General features: G+C 36.8%; 1 protein-coding gene and 1 long non-coding RNA gene across 2 annotated transcripts in view; both read right to left on the bottom strand.

Annotated features, from left to right (window-relative positions):
- Nucleotides 1–18004, bottom strand: part of LOC309644669 — a 546086-nt gene that overhangs the window by 196729 nt on the left and 331353 nt on the right. The window lies entirely within an intron of this gene.
- The window catches only part of IARS2 (isoleucyl-tRNA synthetase 2, mitochondrial), a 74263-nt gene that overhangs the window by 606 nt on the left and 55653 nt on the right, over nt 1–18004 (bottom strand). The window contains exons 15-22 of the mRNA XM_082426311.1: nt 9238–9346; nt 8167–8269; nt 6975–7100; nt 6222–6353; nt 5297–5403; nt 3904–4049; nt 3025–3215; nt 1102–1246 (exon numbers count right to left, since the gene is read on the bottom strand). Of these exons, the coding sequence (XP_082282437.1) occupies nt 1102–1246; nt 3025–3215; nt 3904–4049; nt 5297–5403; nt 6222–6353; nt 6975–7100; nt 8167–8269; nt 9238–9346 (1059 nt within the window). The remainder of the gene's footprint in view (nt 1–1101; nt 1247–3024; nt 3216–3903; nt 4050–5296; nt 5404–6221; nt 6354–6974; nt 7101–8166; nt 8270–9237; nt 9347–18004) is intronic.

Genomic DNA, 18004 nt, shown 5'->3' with positions numbered 1-18004 from the left:
GCTTCCTCCTTCCTGCCTTGGAAAATACTGCCTCATTTGCACATTTGTACATAAACAGCCAAGACCGTGGACGCATACAACCTGACTGACTGGGGAGAGACGAGGAATCTGAGACCCTGCGAGGCTGATTTTTCCACAGGTCACTGAGTTCTGCATCTACTCAGGCAGAGCAGGCCTTCTAGCTCTTCATCTGGGTACAGTTGTGATAAACTACACCGCCTCTCCAGCTACATACTGGATTAAGAATTTTAAAAAGAGCCAAATTAGACTGACTGACAGTGGCAGTGTCCCCACATTAAACTTCTTGGTTTGGACAAAAGGAAACAAAAACTTCTCCACAATGAATAGACCTCAGACTGGTAATGTACAGTAAAGGAAGTAAATTATTTTCTAGTCATTGCATAGAGAATGTAGATTAACATTTTGACAAGCACATTAAGCGAGAATCTACAACATGGTCAATGCTGCCAGGCCTCAGATTTCAGCTGATGCCTCCCACCTGCTGCTGGCACCTAAAAGCTATTATGAAAAACACAGCATCACTTTTCCCAAAATATCTGCATGTTTTTCTCTGTTAACATTACTCGGCCTCCTTTCCATCAACGAGAATGAATTAAGTTGACAAAATCCCCTATCAAGCAAATAACTACAAAATGCTTATGAGATATCAATGCGGGAATGAGTTCAATAAAACTTCTTCCTTGATTCTTCATTAACAGTGGCTACATAATACTTTAATTTGGGGTGAGCATAGTAAGAAATTTTAGACTCAACAGTGGGGAAGGGTAGCAGGGCTGGGCAGGACTAAGTATCAAAGGACAGGGGCACAAAAGCCAACCGAAGTAAGGTAGACTGACTTCACATGCAGTGACAGTGACTTATTCCCTCTCCTCCCCCTACCCGTGTTCCCAAGATCGGCAGGTGCGGCACTTTGAGAGCTAGTTTAGAAACCTGGCCACTGTTGACACTGCTTCCATAGAAAACCGTAGTCCAAGTGTATATGTGCCTTTAGAATACAAGCAGTCCAGTGCAAAGCTGAAGATGACCTATAATTATCATTCAGTTCCCCAGACAGCAGTGTTACTGTCACCTCCTTCTTACCTTCTAGGTTGATTAGAAATGTCCCTTTAAGCTCAGTTACATCTGCAGCTACTGCTCGTGGTTCCTGCGAGAGCAGAGTTGTCTGGGACGCCATCATTAATTCATTCAGCTGAGAGGTGCTGGAAGTCTCCTCAGCCTGTAGCATCTGGGCACGAGCATTTGCAAGTTACTATCTATCTAAATTAAGCTGTTACCATAAACAGGTTATAAAAAGAGATGCTGCAAGTTCTTGTGTTTGGTGAGGAACCCTTTGGGACCATTACCTCCTGAGCTAATACTATTAACTAAATCAATTCTTACTAGTATAAAAGGTTATAACTAAAAACTTCTAATCAATAGTATTGACTGAGAATACACTGTAAGCCAGGCACTTCACTTTGCTAGATGCTAAATGTCCATGCAGTATTTGTAATGATCACAAAACAGCTACAGTGTTTTTTATCCCCATTTTACAAGTGAGCAAGCTTGCTCAGAGAGGTTAACTTGCCAGGCGTTCCCGACCAGTAAAATGATGCAGCTGCAGTTCCAGCCCAGGTCTATCCACCTCAGAGCCCATACTTCTTCCCTGTATCATGCTTCCTACAGTAGGAGAGGGGTTAAGATACTATCTAAACAAGAATCTGCTTTTAGCAGTGTAGACCAATGGTGGCAATCTGAATAATGCACAGAGCTCTTCTGAAGCACACAATCTGGATATCTGATAAGCACTCTTACATTTTCTGTTGTAATTTCCATCTTCAAAACGAGTGTGTGAGCTAAGTAATACAAAATTCCTTAAGGAAAAAAAAATCAGCTCATGAGAAAAGAGGAGATTCAGAGATTAATTTGGTTTTAACAAATTCATACAGTTAGTAATTGATAGATCCAGGACTCCATTAGACAGCTAGTTAGTGTAATTCCTAAGGAAAATACATTCACGTTTTTGAAAATCCCCAAGTATTTTTTTTCCAATATAAATGATCCAAACAAGCTGTGTTGTTTTCAGCTTATTACTCAGAACTAATGAAGTCAAAGGAAACAGGACATGTAGGGGAAAAGCCCAGTACTAGGCTGTGTAGCCCCAGCCAGGTCACAGCTTCAATGGGGCTCAGTTTCCTGGCTCATAAAATGGAGTCATCAGCTTCCCAACTTGTAAATTTTAAAATGTGAACATCTTATCAAAATTCTGTTATCTGATCAACAATCTTATACCTACTAGCAATTTCAAGCCTCAAATCTCAATCAATTTAATTATATTATTAAAAATTTAAATTGAAGTTCCAACCAAATGAGATGGTCATTTTTTAGTAAATTATGATACCAGTAAAACTTTTTTAAAAAACATATTCACTACCAATTTTCTTCTCAAACGTTAAAGCTAGAGAAAAATCTTGAGTCTATGTTAAGCTGTAAGTCAGTCTGCCCAATCAACCCCTAAGAATCCCAAGAAGAAACTTCTGATGGCCCTTTTGAAAATTAAAAAATAGGATGAATGCTTTGAGATCACATGATAATTTGCTGGAGCAAATGAATTTTCTTCAGATCTCATGAGAAAAAGATAAAAAATATTTTTTTGGATTTGTTCTGAATCTGGTCCAGATGGACAAAATTCTGAAAGCTCCCGATTTTTGTGTATTCTGATACGACTGCCATATTGTCTAATTAGCCCTGAGGGCTTACATTTCAAATAGAACTTTATTACACCTTCCCATCCCAACCTATAAAAAATAAGTAGCAACAGTACATGTTTCATAAGAGAAGAAAAAGGAAGCACAGAGAAGTCGGAAACAAAGAATCAGTGATTAATACTAGGATTAGAAGACAGAAATCCTAATTTATAAATTTTTAAAAATATATTATTTACACTGAGATTTTTTAAAACTAAATTTCACATGAAGCTGTATGATATGAACACCATTTCAAAAGGAACAAATTGCTGCTTACTTCTATTATCTCAAAAAGCAGTCCCGGCTCGATCACAATGATGACCTCGTACTCAGCGGCATTTCTGCCAGGGATGCTTCCGAGAAACGAGTCTCTCATCGCACACGCGCTCTCCACTGCTTCCTCCAGCCCCGGCTTCTTCCAGACAGAACTGGTTCTAATCCAGCCAGTACGAAAAACACTCTTGGGTTCTTAAAAAAAAAAAAAAGTTAACCAATTTACATGTATTTTAAAGTGTATATAAAGCTCAAACCATTATTTACTATGTATGGAAAATAAGAATTGTTATTTATGACAGCACGGAGCCATCCTAAATGCTTACCAAACATTTATATCAACATTTGGAAATGTAAACAAAGGATAAAGACATACAGTGAGATCTCAAAGGATGCCTAGAAGAAAGTAAAATAGAAAGAAATATCCCAATATTACAGTAGTTGTCTCTGGGTTATAAGTAAGATCATGAGTGACTTTTGTCCTCTTTCTAAAATTCTACAGTTTCTAATTTTCTGTAAGCTTAATACAACCAGACAGAAAAAACTATTATAAAAATATTCACTAACAGGCACTATACTTTGTTTTAGTAAAAGCCTAAAATATATTTCTGACATTTATAAAGGTATTTAAGAAAAGTGATTTCTCAGTATAATCAAGCTGCTAATACATTTCAGAAAGCATTTTAAGGTGGCATGAAGACCACGCTGAAATTCATCCTTCTCCACACACAGGTGCAGAAACTACTAAATGATCGAGATGCACCATGCCACAAAACAGTCACTGTAGATGAATAAGTGCCTCTTATGTGAAGTAGATAAAATGAGAAGCTGCACCCTCAGCCAGGGTCTTTCTCATTCAGAGAACAAATCAAGTATTTCTTACCTTTGAGGTAAGGTATGTACTGGAATACCTCTTCAGCCAAGTGAGGAAGAATGGGAGCAAAAGAACGAACCATTACATCCAAAATTTCGGCTAATGCAGTCTGACAAGAGCGTCGTTTGGGATCATCTGCATTTTCACAATAAAGCCTGTTCAAGAAAAACTTATTGAGCGGTTGGCAACACTTTGTACACGATGACTGCCAAGATGGGATCTGCCTCAGGCTGGGTTCATTCTGACAGTGCCTAAGCCTATGGCTCCAACGTCTTCTAATTAAAGGATAAAATATTCCATCATACAACTTTTTTGATAACATCTTCTATGCCTTCCAAGTGTGCCCACCTCCTCAAAAACTCTCATACCTATGCTATGTCCAGTTCTGTTTTTCTGATTGATAATAGCTAGAATCTAGACAACTGTGTTAAAGGAAAATTAATAAGTGAGTTGATGGTATTTAAAATGTGACTCCCCACGCCTGTGACCCTATCGGTGTGTCAAGGGAAGGGCTGGGAGTTACAGTCCCAGGGGACGGTCCCTGAGGTGCTGACAGATTGGGGCTGACACCTCACACTGGCTCAGTTACTGTCACAAGAGTCACACCGTAGGGCATCCCTGGTGGCGCAGTGGTTGAGAATCCGCCTGCCAATGCAGGGGACACGGGTTCGAGCCCTGGTCTGGGAAGATCCCACATGCCACGGAGCAACTAGGCCCGTGAGCCACAACTACTGAGCCTGCGCGTCTGGAGCCTGTGCTCCGCAATGAGAGGCCGCGATAGTGAGAGGCCCGCACACCGCGATGAAGAGTGGCCCCCGCTCACTGCAACTAGAGAAAGCCCTCGCACAGAAACGAAGACCCAACACACCCCCAAAAAAAAAAAAAAAGTCACGCCGTGTCGCCTGCATTCTGGAGCAAAACATGAAGACAGCACCAAGCCTGTCTCTAAAAGGGCATCGCTGATGTTATACAATGTCGTTATATTAATAACTGCCTGAATACTTCTGAGAAATACCCCCCTCAAGATCAGCAAACTCCTGAGGACAAGCACGGTGTTCATTACCTCATATTCACAGCTAGTACTTACTGAGCACTGACTCTGTCAAACACAGCATTCAGCACGTTACTTATATTGTATCTTTTCATTTCCACATTCTGAGACAGGTATTATCATCACCATTTTACAGATTAAAAAACTGAGATCATAGGATAAGTTGCCTCAGCTCATAAAGCTAGTAAGTGACAGGATGAAACTTCCTAATCAGACTTGTCTCAAGAACCCAACTTCTTAATAATGGTACAGGGCAGCCCCTCTTGCTCGCCTCTGCTTTCCAACATCTGCCAAGCAGAGTAGACGTTCAAGCAGTGTTTGTTGAGTATTTCAATATTCAGTCATACCTACCTATCTTTGATTATGCTGAAATAAAAGTTGGAGAGTTCTCTGGTATAAAATGCTCGTAATAGCCGAACAACTTTTCCAAAGTCATATTGCTTATATGAATCGGTAATCTAGGGAACAAAGCCAAAATAAATTTGGAAGCTAGGATAAGCAAATAAAAATGCAAGTCATCATGAGACAGGATGTTCCTTTTCAAAATATGTTTCAAAGGCAGACAAATACAAAACAGGCAAAACTCAAGAGCACTTAAGGATCTTTAAAATGTAATTTCTGGATATGGAAGTCACTATCCTCAGAAAACACTGAGTAGTCTACCCTGAAAACTACAAAAGAACACACATCAAATGAAAAGATCAGGTTTTAAATGATGAAGCCACACTATTTTAAAACAGCAAAGAATTTAAGTTACCAATGTTCCTTCATTTATGCCTGAAAAGTAAAACTGGGCAAAAATCTCCATGTACGACTCTTAAGGGTATGTGGAAGCAATTCCAATTTTTGAGAAAACACAAAATATTTGTGTTTATATATGAGAGGATATCTTATAAGACATAGGAATCATCATTTCAGTTATTTCTATACTTTTGAGATGTATATTTCTATACTTCTACAGTTAAATAAAGTACAACTCTATTTTATTCCTTCCTATTAAAGAAATACATGGAACTGATTTCAAGAGAAAAATGTGGTCTGAGGGGAGGCCTGGGCCTACTGCTGCCACCAGGTACTCCTCTAGTCTTTTGAGAGACCAGGAGAGAAATCATAAGACTTCATACCTAATCAACCTAGGACCATGTGGAATTTATCAAGTATAACTTTTTTTAGTGCTTTTAGATACTATTTCTAACAAGGTTTGTTCCACTCGTGTACAACCCAAATTTCAACATACAACTGTGCTATTTCCAAAAGCTTATTAATGCACACTTACCTTGTTTGCTAAATCCTGCAGTAAGTGTAGCATATACTGGTCTATGACATACATATTGTTAACAGGGATAGAATCTGTTTCTGGGTTGAAACCAGCCACATTTCCCAGAAGAAAGCGGAGTGTATTCCTAAGCTATAAATATTGAGGAAAAAAATATACAGTCAAAAAATATATGAGTCCTTCAATTATTACTGAAAAATTATTTTCTTTCTCTATAATTTTTATCCAACTCATGTTACTTTCTTAATGGGATACTTTATATCATTCCTATAATAAGACTACAAATGCAGAAAACAAACTCTCATTTCAAAAGCTCAGTTGCAGAAACAACCACTGTACTTTATACATAAAAACTGAATTTTCATTATATTTCTTTAAAATCTAAGGGCAAATCACCTTTCAGTGGCCCAAGTTTGTTCATCTGTGTCAGTAAGAATGTTGTGTAGGTAAAAATAAATGGAATAAATGTGCACAGTCATTGAGCACATAAAAAGTATACAAAATTAGTATAATTTCATATTATATTAAAATAAAATATAAAAAGACAGTGTATAAAATTATCAGCATTACTACTTATATTTTTAAACAAATAAATTAGCACAGGATATTTTTAAAAGCTCATAACATGTGGAGAACTCATTTTCACTCAGCTGTGAAGTGCCAACAAAAATGTGCCTCATTTTTTTTTTAACAACGACTCAGTGAACTTTTCATTCGGGAATAGTACATAATAGAAAGAGTAGTGACTCTGACCTTGCTAATGTCATCTCTGGCAGCATTCAGTACAGATGGACTAATTATCACTTCAGTGAAGACGTTGGACTCAGCGACCCACCAGCGAAGGACATCAGCACCATAGGGAGGCTCTTTGCTTTGATCCTTTTCATTGAGGGAAAAATACATATAAACATATAAATGGCTTTCGATTACAATTTGGTGAACAGAGGCTTTAGGTAAGACTCCTATTCAGAAACGTTTGAGCAAAATGCAAGCACAAATATACCTGTACTGTAATGAAACAAGGGCTGACGATCTCAGAGATCAGGCTGAATCTAAAACAACAACAAAACTGCAAGAAGGGAGAGTTCGGCCTGCAGTCTCGTTCAGCGGCTTCCTGTCATGTCCGTGAACAGCCACGACAGCAGGTGGACAGAGTACTGCCCCGGATGCGTCTGTGATGGGGGAGCCGGCCGGGGGAGGGGAAGGATTGCTTTTCCCTCTCAATATTCCCAAGCTACTCCGACAAAGAGAATTGATTACTGGACACTAGAAAGGCAGTAAAAAGCCAAGGGAGTAAAATAACAGAGAAGGGATTTCTTTTCTGAAAGCAACTCCAAAATAAACCAAAGCATCAGCAACCCCAGATTGATGTTCATTAATGACCTGCTTTAAAGTGTATCATTTCCAAGAATATAATAATAAAACATTCAATCATTCATTCATTCATTTATTTATGGCTGCGCAGCTTGGGGGATCTCAGTTCCCCGACCAGGGATCGAACCTGGGCCCCCATGGGGAAAGCGTCAAGTCCTAACCACGGGGCCTCCAGGGAATTCCCTGAAACATGCATTTAGAAGATGCGATCTAATTTTTTTCCTATACTGTTTCTGTTTAACTGTAAAACTACAGTTTATAAAGTTTTAAAGTTCAGACAATTAAAAGAGGGATAGCATGGCTCAGGACCTAACTGGAGATTCAGACCTGAAATGAGTCAAAAGGGCCACAATCCCAACCCTGCCCTTTTCCAAAAAAGAAAAAAAATCACGTATCATTTAAGAGTCTAGATTTAAAACATGGTAAAGCATTTGCTATTAGTATAAAAGATAGTTTTGTGAGGTTTTTTTTTTTTTTTTTTTTTTTTACATTAAAGTAACTATATTAAGGGTTCTGGCTGCCAACTTAGCCTTAAAACAAAAATAAAATGAATTTTTAGGGAACCACCTACTTGTCCTCCATTGATGACAACATCAGGATCAATGACATTCCCGAGAGACTTGGACATCTTTTCTCCCTTTTCTCCAAGGGTAAATCCATGAACAACCACTGTCCTAAGAAGACAAATTAGCTATTATAATAATGAACACAATGATGATGGTCTTTTTGAAGATGACTCACAGCTTAAAAAGAGTAACTTAGTTTGACATAAAAATCATTTTTCTTGACAAATTATGTATGAAAACTTTTCTTCAAAGTCTGATTCTCAGCTACTTATTTATCCTGATAGTTAAATAGTAAGCTCTCTACTTATACACAAACAAATTTTTATGTTTACATTCACTAAACAGTTATCTCCTGAGCATCTATTATGTACTGATTTTGATCATTAAAACTAACCAGGAAAAAGTATGTCTTAAAAAAAAAATTATCACCACAAAATTATCTTCAAAAGGACAATTTGAGAGAAATATATCTGCTGTTCTATTGACTTTTAAAAGCATGTTATACAAGAAACATAAAACATGCAAATTGTCAGATGGGTTTTCATTGTAAGATAGCAAAAATCTTAAGCTATTTAAGAATCTTTCTGATTAGAACCTCTATTCACATATTTGAATAAGGAAAAGCTATTCTCTGTAGCTAAATAAGAATCCCTAATTTAATAAAATTCACTGAAGAAATATTTCCATCCATTAGCCACTTGTGGAAATTACAAATGTAAGGACATCTGACTGAGGCTGTCTTCAGTCAAGCTAGAATATCCTTCTCCACATCCATCCGTGTGGGTTTCTCCACTACTCCAGTCAATGCCGGTTTTACCTCTTCTAGGAATTATGATCTGTATCGGAGTGACAAGGCTTCTCTGTATTGCTGTCTCCGTTTTTGTCTCTTTTTTTTTTTTTTTTTTTTTTTTACTTCAAACCTATTTCTCTCCTGAGACTGCAGACTGTAAGCTAATTAAGGGCAGTGTTTTATCATATATATATTATTCAGCACAGTGCTTCTTCACACACTGGCGAGTATTCAGTAGAAATACTCAACCGTGTGCTGACTTGTTTAGCTCAGGTGTAATACTTACTTAAAAGGTGATTTATTCCTTGCTGCCACGCTTGTTAATAAGGAAGACTGAAACCAACCCCCAAGCTGGTCTTTTCCTTCCAAGTACAAATCTGCTCTTTGGTCAGTACCTCAAAAATAAATATGAAAAAACAAATTTAAGTTAATTAAATAGGAAAATGAAAATGAATATTTATCAAGTTATTAAAATGTTAAAAGTAATCATGTTACTTATTTCTTGTGTCATGCTATACCCAATGGCTAGGTTGCATTCACGTGGGCTGTTACCCTCACTGCCAATTTATTAATCAAGATAAAGAAAATAAACCTTGGCGTATGATCTCCCAAACCACAGATAACTAAAATATTATCTAAATTAGGGACTGATTCATATTAACTACCAATATCAATATTTCCAGTTAAATCTTTTATGAAAATAAACTATTTTTATTAATTCAACAATTATTTGCTGAGTATCCAATAACTTTATATGTTAAGTCATTTAATTCTCATAGTAACTCTAGAAGGTAGATAATATTATCCCCATTTTACTGATGAGGAAAGTGAGACACTGAGAGATTTTATAACTTGCCCAAGGTTATGCAGACAGTAAGCAGTAGACATGGAGTCTAAATGTAGACCATCTGGCCACGGAGCGTATGCCCTTAACCAAGATATTAAACAAATTAGGAAAAAAATGTCTTATAAAGGGCAAGTTATTAACTTCTAATTTGACAACGACCCAGTCAAAAGATGGGCAAAGCATAAAAAAGCCCTATGAGCCAGGGGTTGAGGCACGAGGTTGGTGGCAGGGCAGGGGAGGAATGAGCAGGCAGAGCGCGGAGGATGTTTAGGGCAGTGAAAATACTCTGAATGATACTATAATGATGGATACATGTCATTATACCTTTGTCCAAAGAGTAAACCCTAATGTAGACTATCTACTTTGGATGATGATGATGTGTCAAGGTAGGTCCATCCATTGTAACAAATGTACCACTCTGGTGGGGGACCTTGATAACAGGGAAGACTGCCTGTGTGAGGGCAGAGGGTACAGGGAGATCTCCGCACCTTCCTCTTCATTTTGCTGTGAACCTGAAACTGCTCTTAAAAAATTGTCTTTAAGAAAAAACATGGCAAAGGAAAAAAAAAATGCCATACAAATAACTGAGCCTCAAATTCGTTAGGACATATATGTACACAAGCTTGAGAGCTACTTTAGCATTCAACACATAACAACAGTTAATTCAAGAGTTAAAAATCCGAAATACAGGACCATTTGGCAAACATCATAAGTAATGATCATTTCAGTCAAAAATCATCAAGGACGCTTAAATACTAGGTGAAAATCTGGTGAGAAAACAGGATATTTCCACAGTCTTAAAGTATCTCTCTACAAGATACAGTTGACCCTTGGACAACACAGGTTTGAAATGTGAGTGCCCACTTATACCCGGAATATTTTAACTAAATACGTGCTATAGTACTACATGATCTGCCGTTGGCTGAATCCATGAATGTGGAACCACGAATATGGAGGGCCAACTATGAAGTTAGACTTGGACTGCATGGAGGGTTGGTGCCCCTACCAACATTGTTCAAGGGTCAACTGTACGTATAATAACAATTATGATGGGGAGATGGGGGTGGGGGAGGAGTAACTCTGCAAGAGAAAATGGGCAGGCACCACCTTAACCAAGTGATCAAAGTTAAACATCTCCAGCAAAAGACATCATGTGACTTCTGACATGACGCACTGAAAAGGACACAGTATCACTTCTGTGATATTCCTGCCAAAAATGCACAATCTAAATCCAATCATGAGAACACATCAAAGAAACCCAAACTGAGATACTATCTTCTACAAAATAAACCACCTGTGCTAATTTCCTGATTTTGACGTTTATATTGGTTATACAAGAGACTGTCCATGTTTTTAGGAAATACACACTGAAATATTTCGGGATAAAAGAGCATCAAGTCTGCAACTTACCTTTAAATTGTACAGAAAAAAGTTTGTTTATATATCCATATAGAAAAAACATATATAAAGCAAATGTGGCAAAATGCTGACTATGGAAAATCTAGGTGAAGGTATGTACTTCTTTATACTATTCTGTGACTTTTCAGAGTAAAAATGGTTTTCAAAAAAAAGGAGCATGAGGTCTTCGGGGAAGATTACTTCCATATTTTAAACCTAAACTCAGAACTCTAAGAAACCCCAGCAATCCCTTTTTATTTGTAAAATGATGGTGATTTGCTCTTATGTCCTAACATTGAGGATTCAGTGTTGTAATCCTTATGTGACAAAGAGTATCTGGGTGAAGGTGGGAGACAAAACTGAAATAATGTAATCAAACATTAAATTAGTTAAATTCGACTAACATTATCAAGCACCTAGCAGGTACTGTGGTATCTGCCCTCTTGGAGATGACAGCCAGTAGGGTAGATTTTCTGTTAAACAAGAAATAACTATGTTGTTATCAGGGTGAAAACACAGGTTAGCCTAGTCTATGCAGTTAGGAAAGCCTAGGATAATATAAAACGATAAATGCCTATGCAATGAGAACAAAAATTTTAGCCTCAACCTCTAGGATGTTACATCTATATCCTACTTTCCTTCTTCCTCTACTGATCTGTAACCATTTAAACTTTTACAATACCAGTACTTAAACCCCATCCCACCCAAAATGTTAACTTCCTACTGGAGACCACATTTTGGATGTAGCAATAATTAATGAGAAGATTAATAACAGAATACTAGGGGAAATCCTTCTCTGAAATAAGTGGAAAATGCAATAGCAGGAAGTATTTCATTTCTTCAGAAAATACCTACTTCTGGCCTAATGAAATGACAGTCCATAATCATGAAATCAAACTAAAGTTCTGTCATCTTGGAGAAATCATTGCTTCCAAGCCTTGATTAACACACCTAAAAAAACAAGGGGTTTAAATAATCTCTAAAATCTCTGCCAGCTCTAAAATTTTTAGTTTTAAGAAAGCTGGTTGTTGCCTAAGGACTTACACTATGCAGAATAAAAGCAATTTGAAGACTGCACAGTGGCTAGATTCAGACTGCCTGGGTCCAAATCCTGGTTGTGGCGCTTACTACCCATGGGGCCTTAGCATAACCTTTCCATGCTTCCATTTCTTCCTCACTGAAATGAGGATAACACCAAAATCTACTTCCCTTATAAGGTTGTTCTAGAGATTAAAGAGGTAATATAACACGCTTAGGACATAGTAAATACTCAGTAAATGTTAATTATTATTAAGATACATCATAAAGGGCACTTGATAGTTGCTGATGGAGTCTTCCTGGTATATTTTTTCAAACAGTTTTATATGAAGGAATACTTGCAAAAATGTGATTAGGTATACTAAATTACTTTTAAAATACATGGTCTCTGATTCTGTCCTAGAAACACATGTTGTACCTAATAAAATCAGGCCATTAATAATAGCACAACAAAACAACTAATTCACATTAAGGGTAACGTCTTGGTGTCTTTCTCATTCTCATATATGCTGAATTATTGGAATTGGGTAAGGAGCAAAATATCATTCTGGAAAAGGAAGTGTAACCCTAGAAAATTTCTGCAAACAAGAGCCTATCAAGATGGTGTATGAAACCGGAAGAAAAAGATGGAGGTGGGGAAGTTTTGGAGTAGCAAAGCACTGAATAAGAAATGAAAAGATAAAGTTTACAGGAACTTTCAAAATAAAGATGAGAAGTTTAGTCTTAGATGGTAAGTAATACGAGCCACAGTCAAACTCAAGTGCTGGTATACTGTAGAATCATTTAACAACCTCATATAATTAATTATTGGGACTATTTTCTGTTCTAGTAAGTTTATTTTTAGTAATGCTTAATTTTTTTCTAACAACAAAAAGCACATTCTCACTTTAAGAAACTTGTAAAACAGTAAAGTTCAAGAAAATAAAATCACATATATTCCCGATGCCCAGAGATAATCACTTTATTTCAGCATATTTCCTTCCACTATTTTGTCTATGCATACCAATATTTACATGAGTAAATATCCTACATCTTTGTATTCCGCACTTTTAAAAATTTAACATGCCCTTAAATAATACTTTCCCATGACCATTTAATGTTCAAAAAATGTTCAAAAACATGACTTAATGGAGGCATATCATTCTACCATATGAATGTATGCCATATCACTTTAGCCATTTTTCTACAGATGGACATTGGGTTGTTGGTCAATGTCATTTACTATTTGAAATAACACTGTAGTGAATATCTTCACACATAATTTTTCATCCAGATCTGATTACTTCTACAGAATAGATTCCTGTAAGTGGAATCACTCAGTCAAAAGACAGAAAACTACTTCAAAGCTTTTGACGCATAATGTGAAAACCCCTTCTGGTAGGTCTGTGCCAATTTACACTTCCACCAGCAGTGTACAAGAGGGAGAAACGGTGCCCGTTTTTTTTCTGCCTATTTTTTATCCTTTTTCCTTCCTGAATAGATTTTTTTGTAATTTTATTATTATTATCATTATTTTAAAAATATTTTCTTGGCAGCATGTGGATCTTAGTTCCCCAACCAGGGATCAAACCGGCGCCCCTTGCGTTGGAAGTGCGGAGTCTTAACCACTGGACCACCAGGGAAGCCCCTGCATAGGTCTTTAAGTAGAAGAAAAATATAGAACTTTCTTATGGAGGCATAGTATGTTTGGTGTCTTAATATTCCAAGAAAAGTAGCGATTAACCATGTGGTAAAAAGTTAGTATTTCTTTACAATAACTTTCGCTCTTATGAAAATTGTAGGAATTCCCTGGTGGCCTAGTAGTTAGGATTCTAGGCCTTCACTCCTGTGACCCGGGTTCAATCCCTAGTCAGGAAACTGAGATCCCACAAGTCGCCTGTGCAGCCAAAAAAAAAAAAAGTAAAGATTCATGTTTAGAGGAAACAACTGTTCAGTACCTCTAGGATTGTGATTTAGGTATGGTAAAAATTTAAAGAATAAACCAACTAGTAAAAAATTACTATCAAAGAGGAATTAGCAAAAAACTGAGTAATCTACAATTTCATTACTAAATTTGTATAATTTTTCTGAATTGATGAATTTTGAGCAAGATTATTATACTGAACTAAGAAGGCAGGCTGTAGAACCAGCACAAACATTTGGCAAAACTACTGTTTAATGTACATACATTTTAAAATAATTTAAACAAAAAATAATTGCTAAAAATAATCATTAATTTTTGAAATTAAGCTATTAGTACTGTATATGTCCTTAAAAGGGTAACTTTAAAAAAAACTTATTTGTAAATCTGTTTCTGTTTCAAAAAATGATCTCTTTTCTCTACTTCAACTTATTTCTCTGTTAAAAAGAATCAGAAATGATGTAGAATAAATATTTTAAGACACTAATTACTCCACCAGGTGAATGGATAAACTGTGGTACATCCAGACAATGAAGTACTGTTCAGCACTAAAAAGTAATGAGCTATCAAGCCATGAAAAGACGTGGAGGAACCCTGAATACATATTATTAAGTAAAAAGCCAATGTGAAAAGGCTACATCCTGTATGACTCCAACTATACCACATTCTGGAAAGGGCAAAACTATGGAGACAGTAAAAAGATCAGTGGCTGACAGGGGTTAGTACGGAAGGAGGGATGAAAAGGTGGAGCAGAAGATTTGGGGGGCCATAAAGCTATTCTGTGTGATACGTGCCATTATACATTTGTCAAAACCCACAGAATGTACATCACCAAGAGTGAACTCTAATGTAAACTACGGACCCTGGATGATAATGATTTGTCAACGTGGGGTCATCGAATGTCACAAACAGACCACTCTGGTGTGGGATGCTGATAATGGGAAGGCTGTGGGGAAGGGGTACAAGGGGTATGGATTCTCTCTACTTTTCTATTTTTAAAAAATTTTAAACGTTAATTAGTTTTATTTTATTTTTAAAAATTTTTATTGGAGTATAGTTGCTTTACAGTATTGTGTTAGTTTATACTGTACAGCAAAGTGAATCAGCCGTACATATACAAATATCCCCTCTTTGGATTTCCTTCCCATTTAGGTCACCACAGAGCAATGAGTAGAGTTCCCTGTGCTATACAGTAGGTTCTCATTAGTTATCTACTTTATACATAGTATCAACAGTGTATATATGTCAATCCCAATCTCCCAATTCATCCCACCACCCCCCTTCCCCTTTGGTATCCATAAATTTGTTGTCTGTGTCTCTATTTCTGCTTTGTAAATAAGATCGTCTATACAAATTTTTTCCAAAAAATAAAGCTGTTTTTTTAAAAAGTTTAAATTTTAATTAGTTTTAAATCAGTACAATAATTAATGTCTTTGGTAAACATTTAAGGAATGTTTTAGAAATATGGATATGACTTATTACTTTATATATAATATAATTCATTTAAATGCCATTCCCTTTCAGAAAGTGTTCAAGTTTCAATTTCTTAAGTTTTATTGACCTTGAACTCACTCACAGTGAAACTCACAAAGAACTCACCAGGTACTTGACCTGGTGTGAAAACAGAAGCCAAATCTCTTTCACTGCCATAAAATCTGTCACCAAAAAGTGAAACTAGATATGTATGCTATGTAATCACTAAATTCAACTCGTTAAACATTAGTAGATACTGATGAAGACTGGTATCTAAAATTAAGCTCAAAATCAAGCTGATTTTACTTTGCAATAATACACTCTCAAAGAAACATGCAGACACTGAATCATTTCATATTAGATTTGATACAAGCCATCTGAGAATGAAAAGTACAGTAAGCCTTCCCAGGAAAGTAGGTGACTGCTCGTTTTGTTTTGTTTTTTAAAGGAAAATCACCTTTGCATTATGGTTTTTTGAACTATAAATTCACTTAGTATCTGGACTCCTTCCCACCTCATTCTTTCTGCCTACCTTTTGAAATTTTTTATCACGAAAGAAGAAAAGGGAGGAAAACAGGATGAAATATAAATCAATTAATCTAACTTACTGATCAATCTCGTAAGATTTTTGTTATTTTATTTATTCTTTACTTTTTTTTGAGGAAGAGGAATATAAGATCTCAGTGAAAAAGAAGAAACTACAGTCTAAAATTGGGTTTGTGGGACTTCCCTGGTGGGCCAGTGGTTAGGACTCAGCACTTCCACTGCCGGGGGCCCGGGTTCAATCCCTGGTCGGGGAACTAAGAACCCACAAGCCACACAGCGCAGCCAAAATAAAATAAAATAAAATAAAATAGGGTTTGTGTATTATCTGTGAAGATAGTTTACTTATGTTCTGGCACCCTCCTATGCACGCAACACACATGTTTAAATGGCAAAATGATTTTCTTTCTTTGAATTAATTCCCTATATGTGACATGGAAGGAAAAAATGATTTACTGATTAGGTGCATTTTTACCACTAATTTCATTTGATAAACTATTTCTGTCACTGTCAAATATTTAGTTAAGAACAAACTTCAAATAGTACGACTAAACTCTATCTGTACCACCGACAGCAGCACAGATAGGTTTTAATGACAATTTTCATGCAGTTTAACAGTCAATGGCTCCAGTTAATAATTTGCACTTGCTGCACTTGGTAACATAAAACCACTTTAGAAATTAAAAAAGCAACAATGCCAGTAGCAGCAATTCTCACCAAGGCTGAAGCAGCTAATGAACTTTGAAATATACTTTATAAGCACTATTTCACACATGGAATATTTATTCTATTTTGAAATTCAGGATGCTGCCCCAAATGTGGTAGGAGGTAACTCTTTTTCCTGTTTATAACATAACACTATTTAACCTACCTACCTACCTTCTGTAGTGTTATCTGCCGACATTTTCAATATAATTTAGGAAAACGAAGTACCTAAACTGGCAATATTTTCTCTTGAGTATGGTGGGAGAAATGTATGAAATAATAATTCTGAAAATTACTGCATACAATATTATAAAAATTATATTAATATGTTAACTTATATTAGAAAATTATGAATTTTTATGTACAGTTTAGCTATAATACAGAGTAAGCATGAATTTCTGTGTATTTTGCTTTTCAAATTTCCTACAGAAAGAAAGGCCCAATTAGAGCATTCCTAGCATTTACCTGCTAGGAATCACATTGCTGTCCTCTCAATAATGAGGCCTACTACCAGAAGCATACCCCAGGTAAAACCTGACCACGATCCCTCTTCATCCCTTTAACAATGGTCAGCTGAACAGGCAAGCTGTTTTCCCACATTCCTTTGCTCCAGAAAGCAAACAGGATCTCATGGGTAAAAGCCAGCACTCAGCAGCGATGTGAGGAACTAAGTGATGCACCGTTGCTTCCCTGCCACCTCATCCCGGTCTTTAACCTCACAGTGGGGACAAGCTCTACTTCATTTCACTTCAGGCTTCTCACTTAGTATCCTTGAAGGTATCTTCTCACATCTGAACACGTCCTCTGTGTGCCTGCTACTACCCCCTTCTAATTCCTGCCCAATCTCGCCTCCCTCTTTATCCACTGAGTCAAAAGCTTACCCTAACTGTGAGGAGGCAGAAATTAGTCAGCTGTCTGCATAGAGAGGGGTAAAGCTGTGAGAAGGTAACGGAGTACAGATGAATGAGAACCGGAAAGCAGGGTACCCGAGTTCTAGTCTGACACTAAGCTATGTAACCATCACCTAATTGGACCCTAATCCAATCTCATCTCCTCTTCTGAAAAATGATTGGGTCAGGCTATTTCAGTGATTTCCAAACTTTGTTTTACAGAACTAAGTGCCTTGGGGTCAAGGAGAATGAGCTGAGA

Source organism: Balaenoptera physalus (assembly GCF_965194825.1).
Source record: "Balaenoptera physalus genome assembly, chromosome: 1".
Classification (NCBI taxonomy): Eukaryota; Metazoa; Chordata; class Mammalia; order Artiodactyla; family Balaenopteridae; genus Balaenoptera; species Balaenoptera physalus.
Note: the sequence above shows the minus strand (reverse complement) of the source record. Positions and strands in the feature narration are given on the sequence as shown.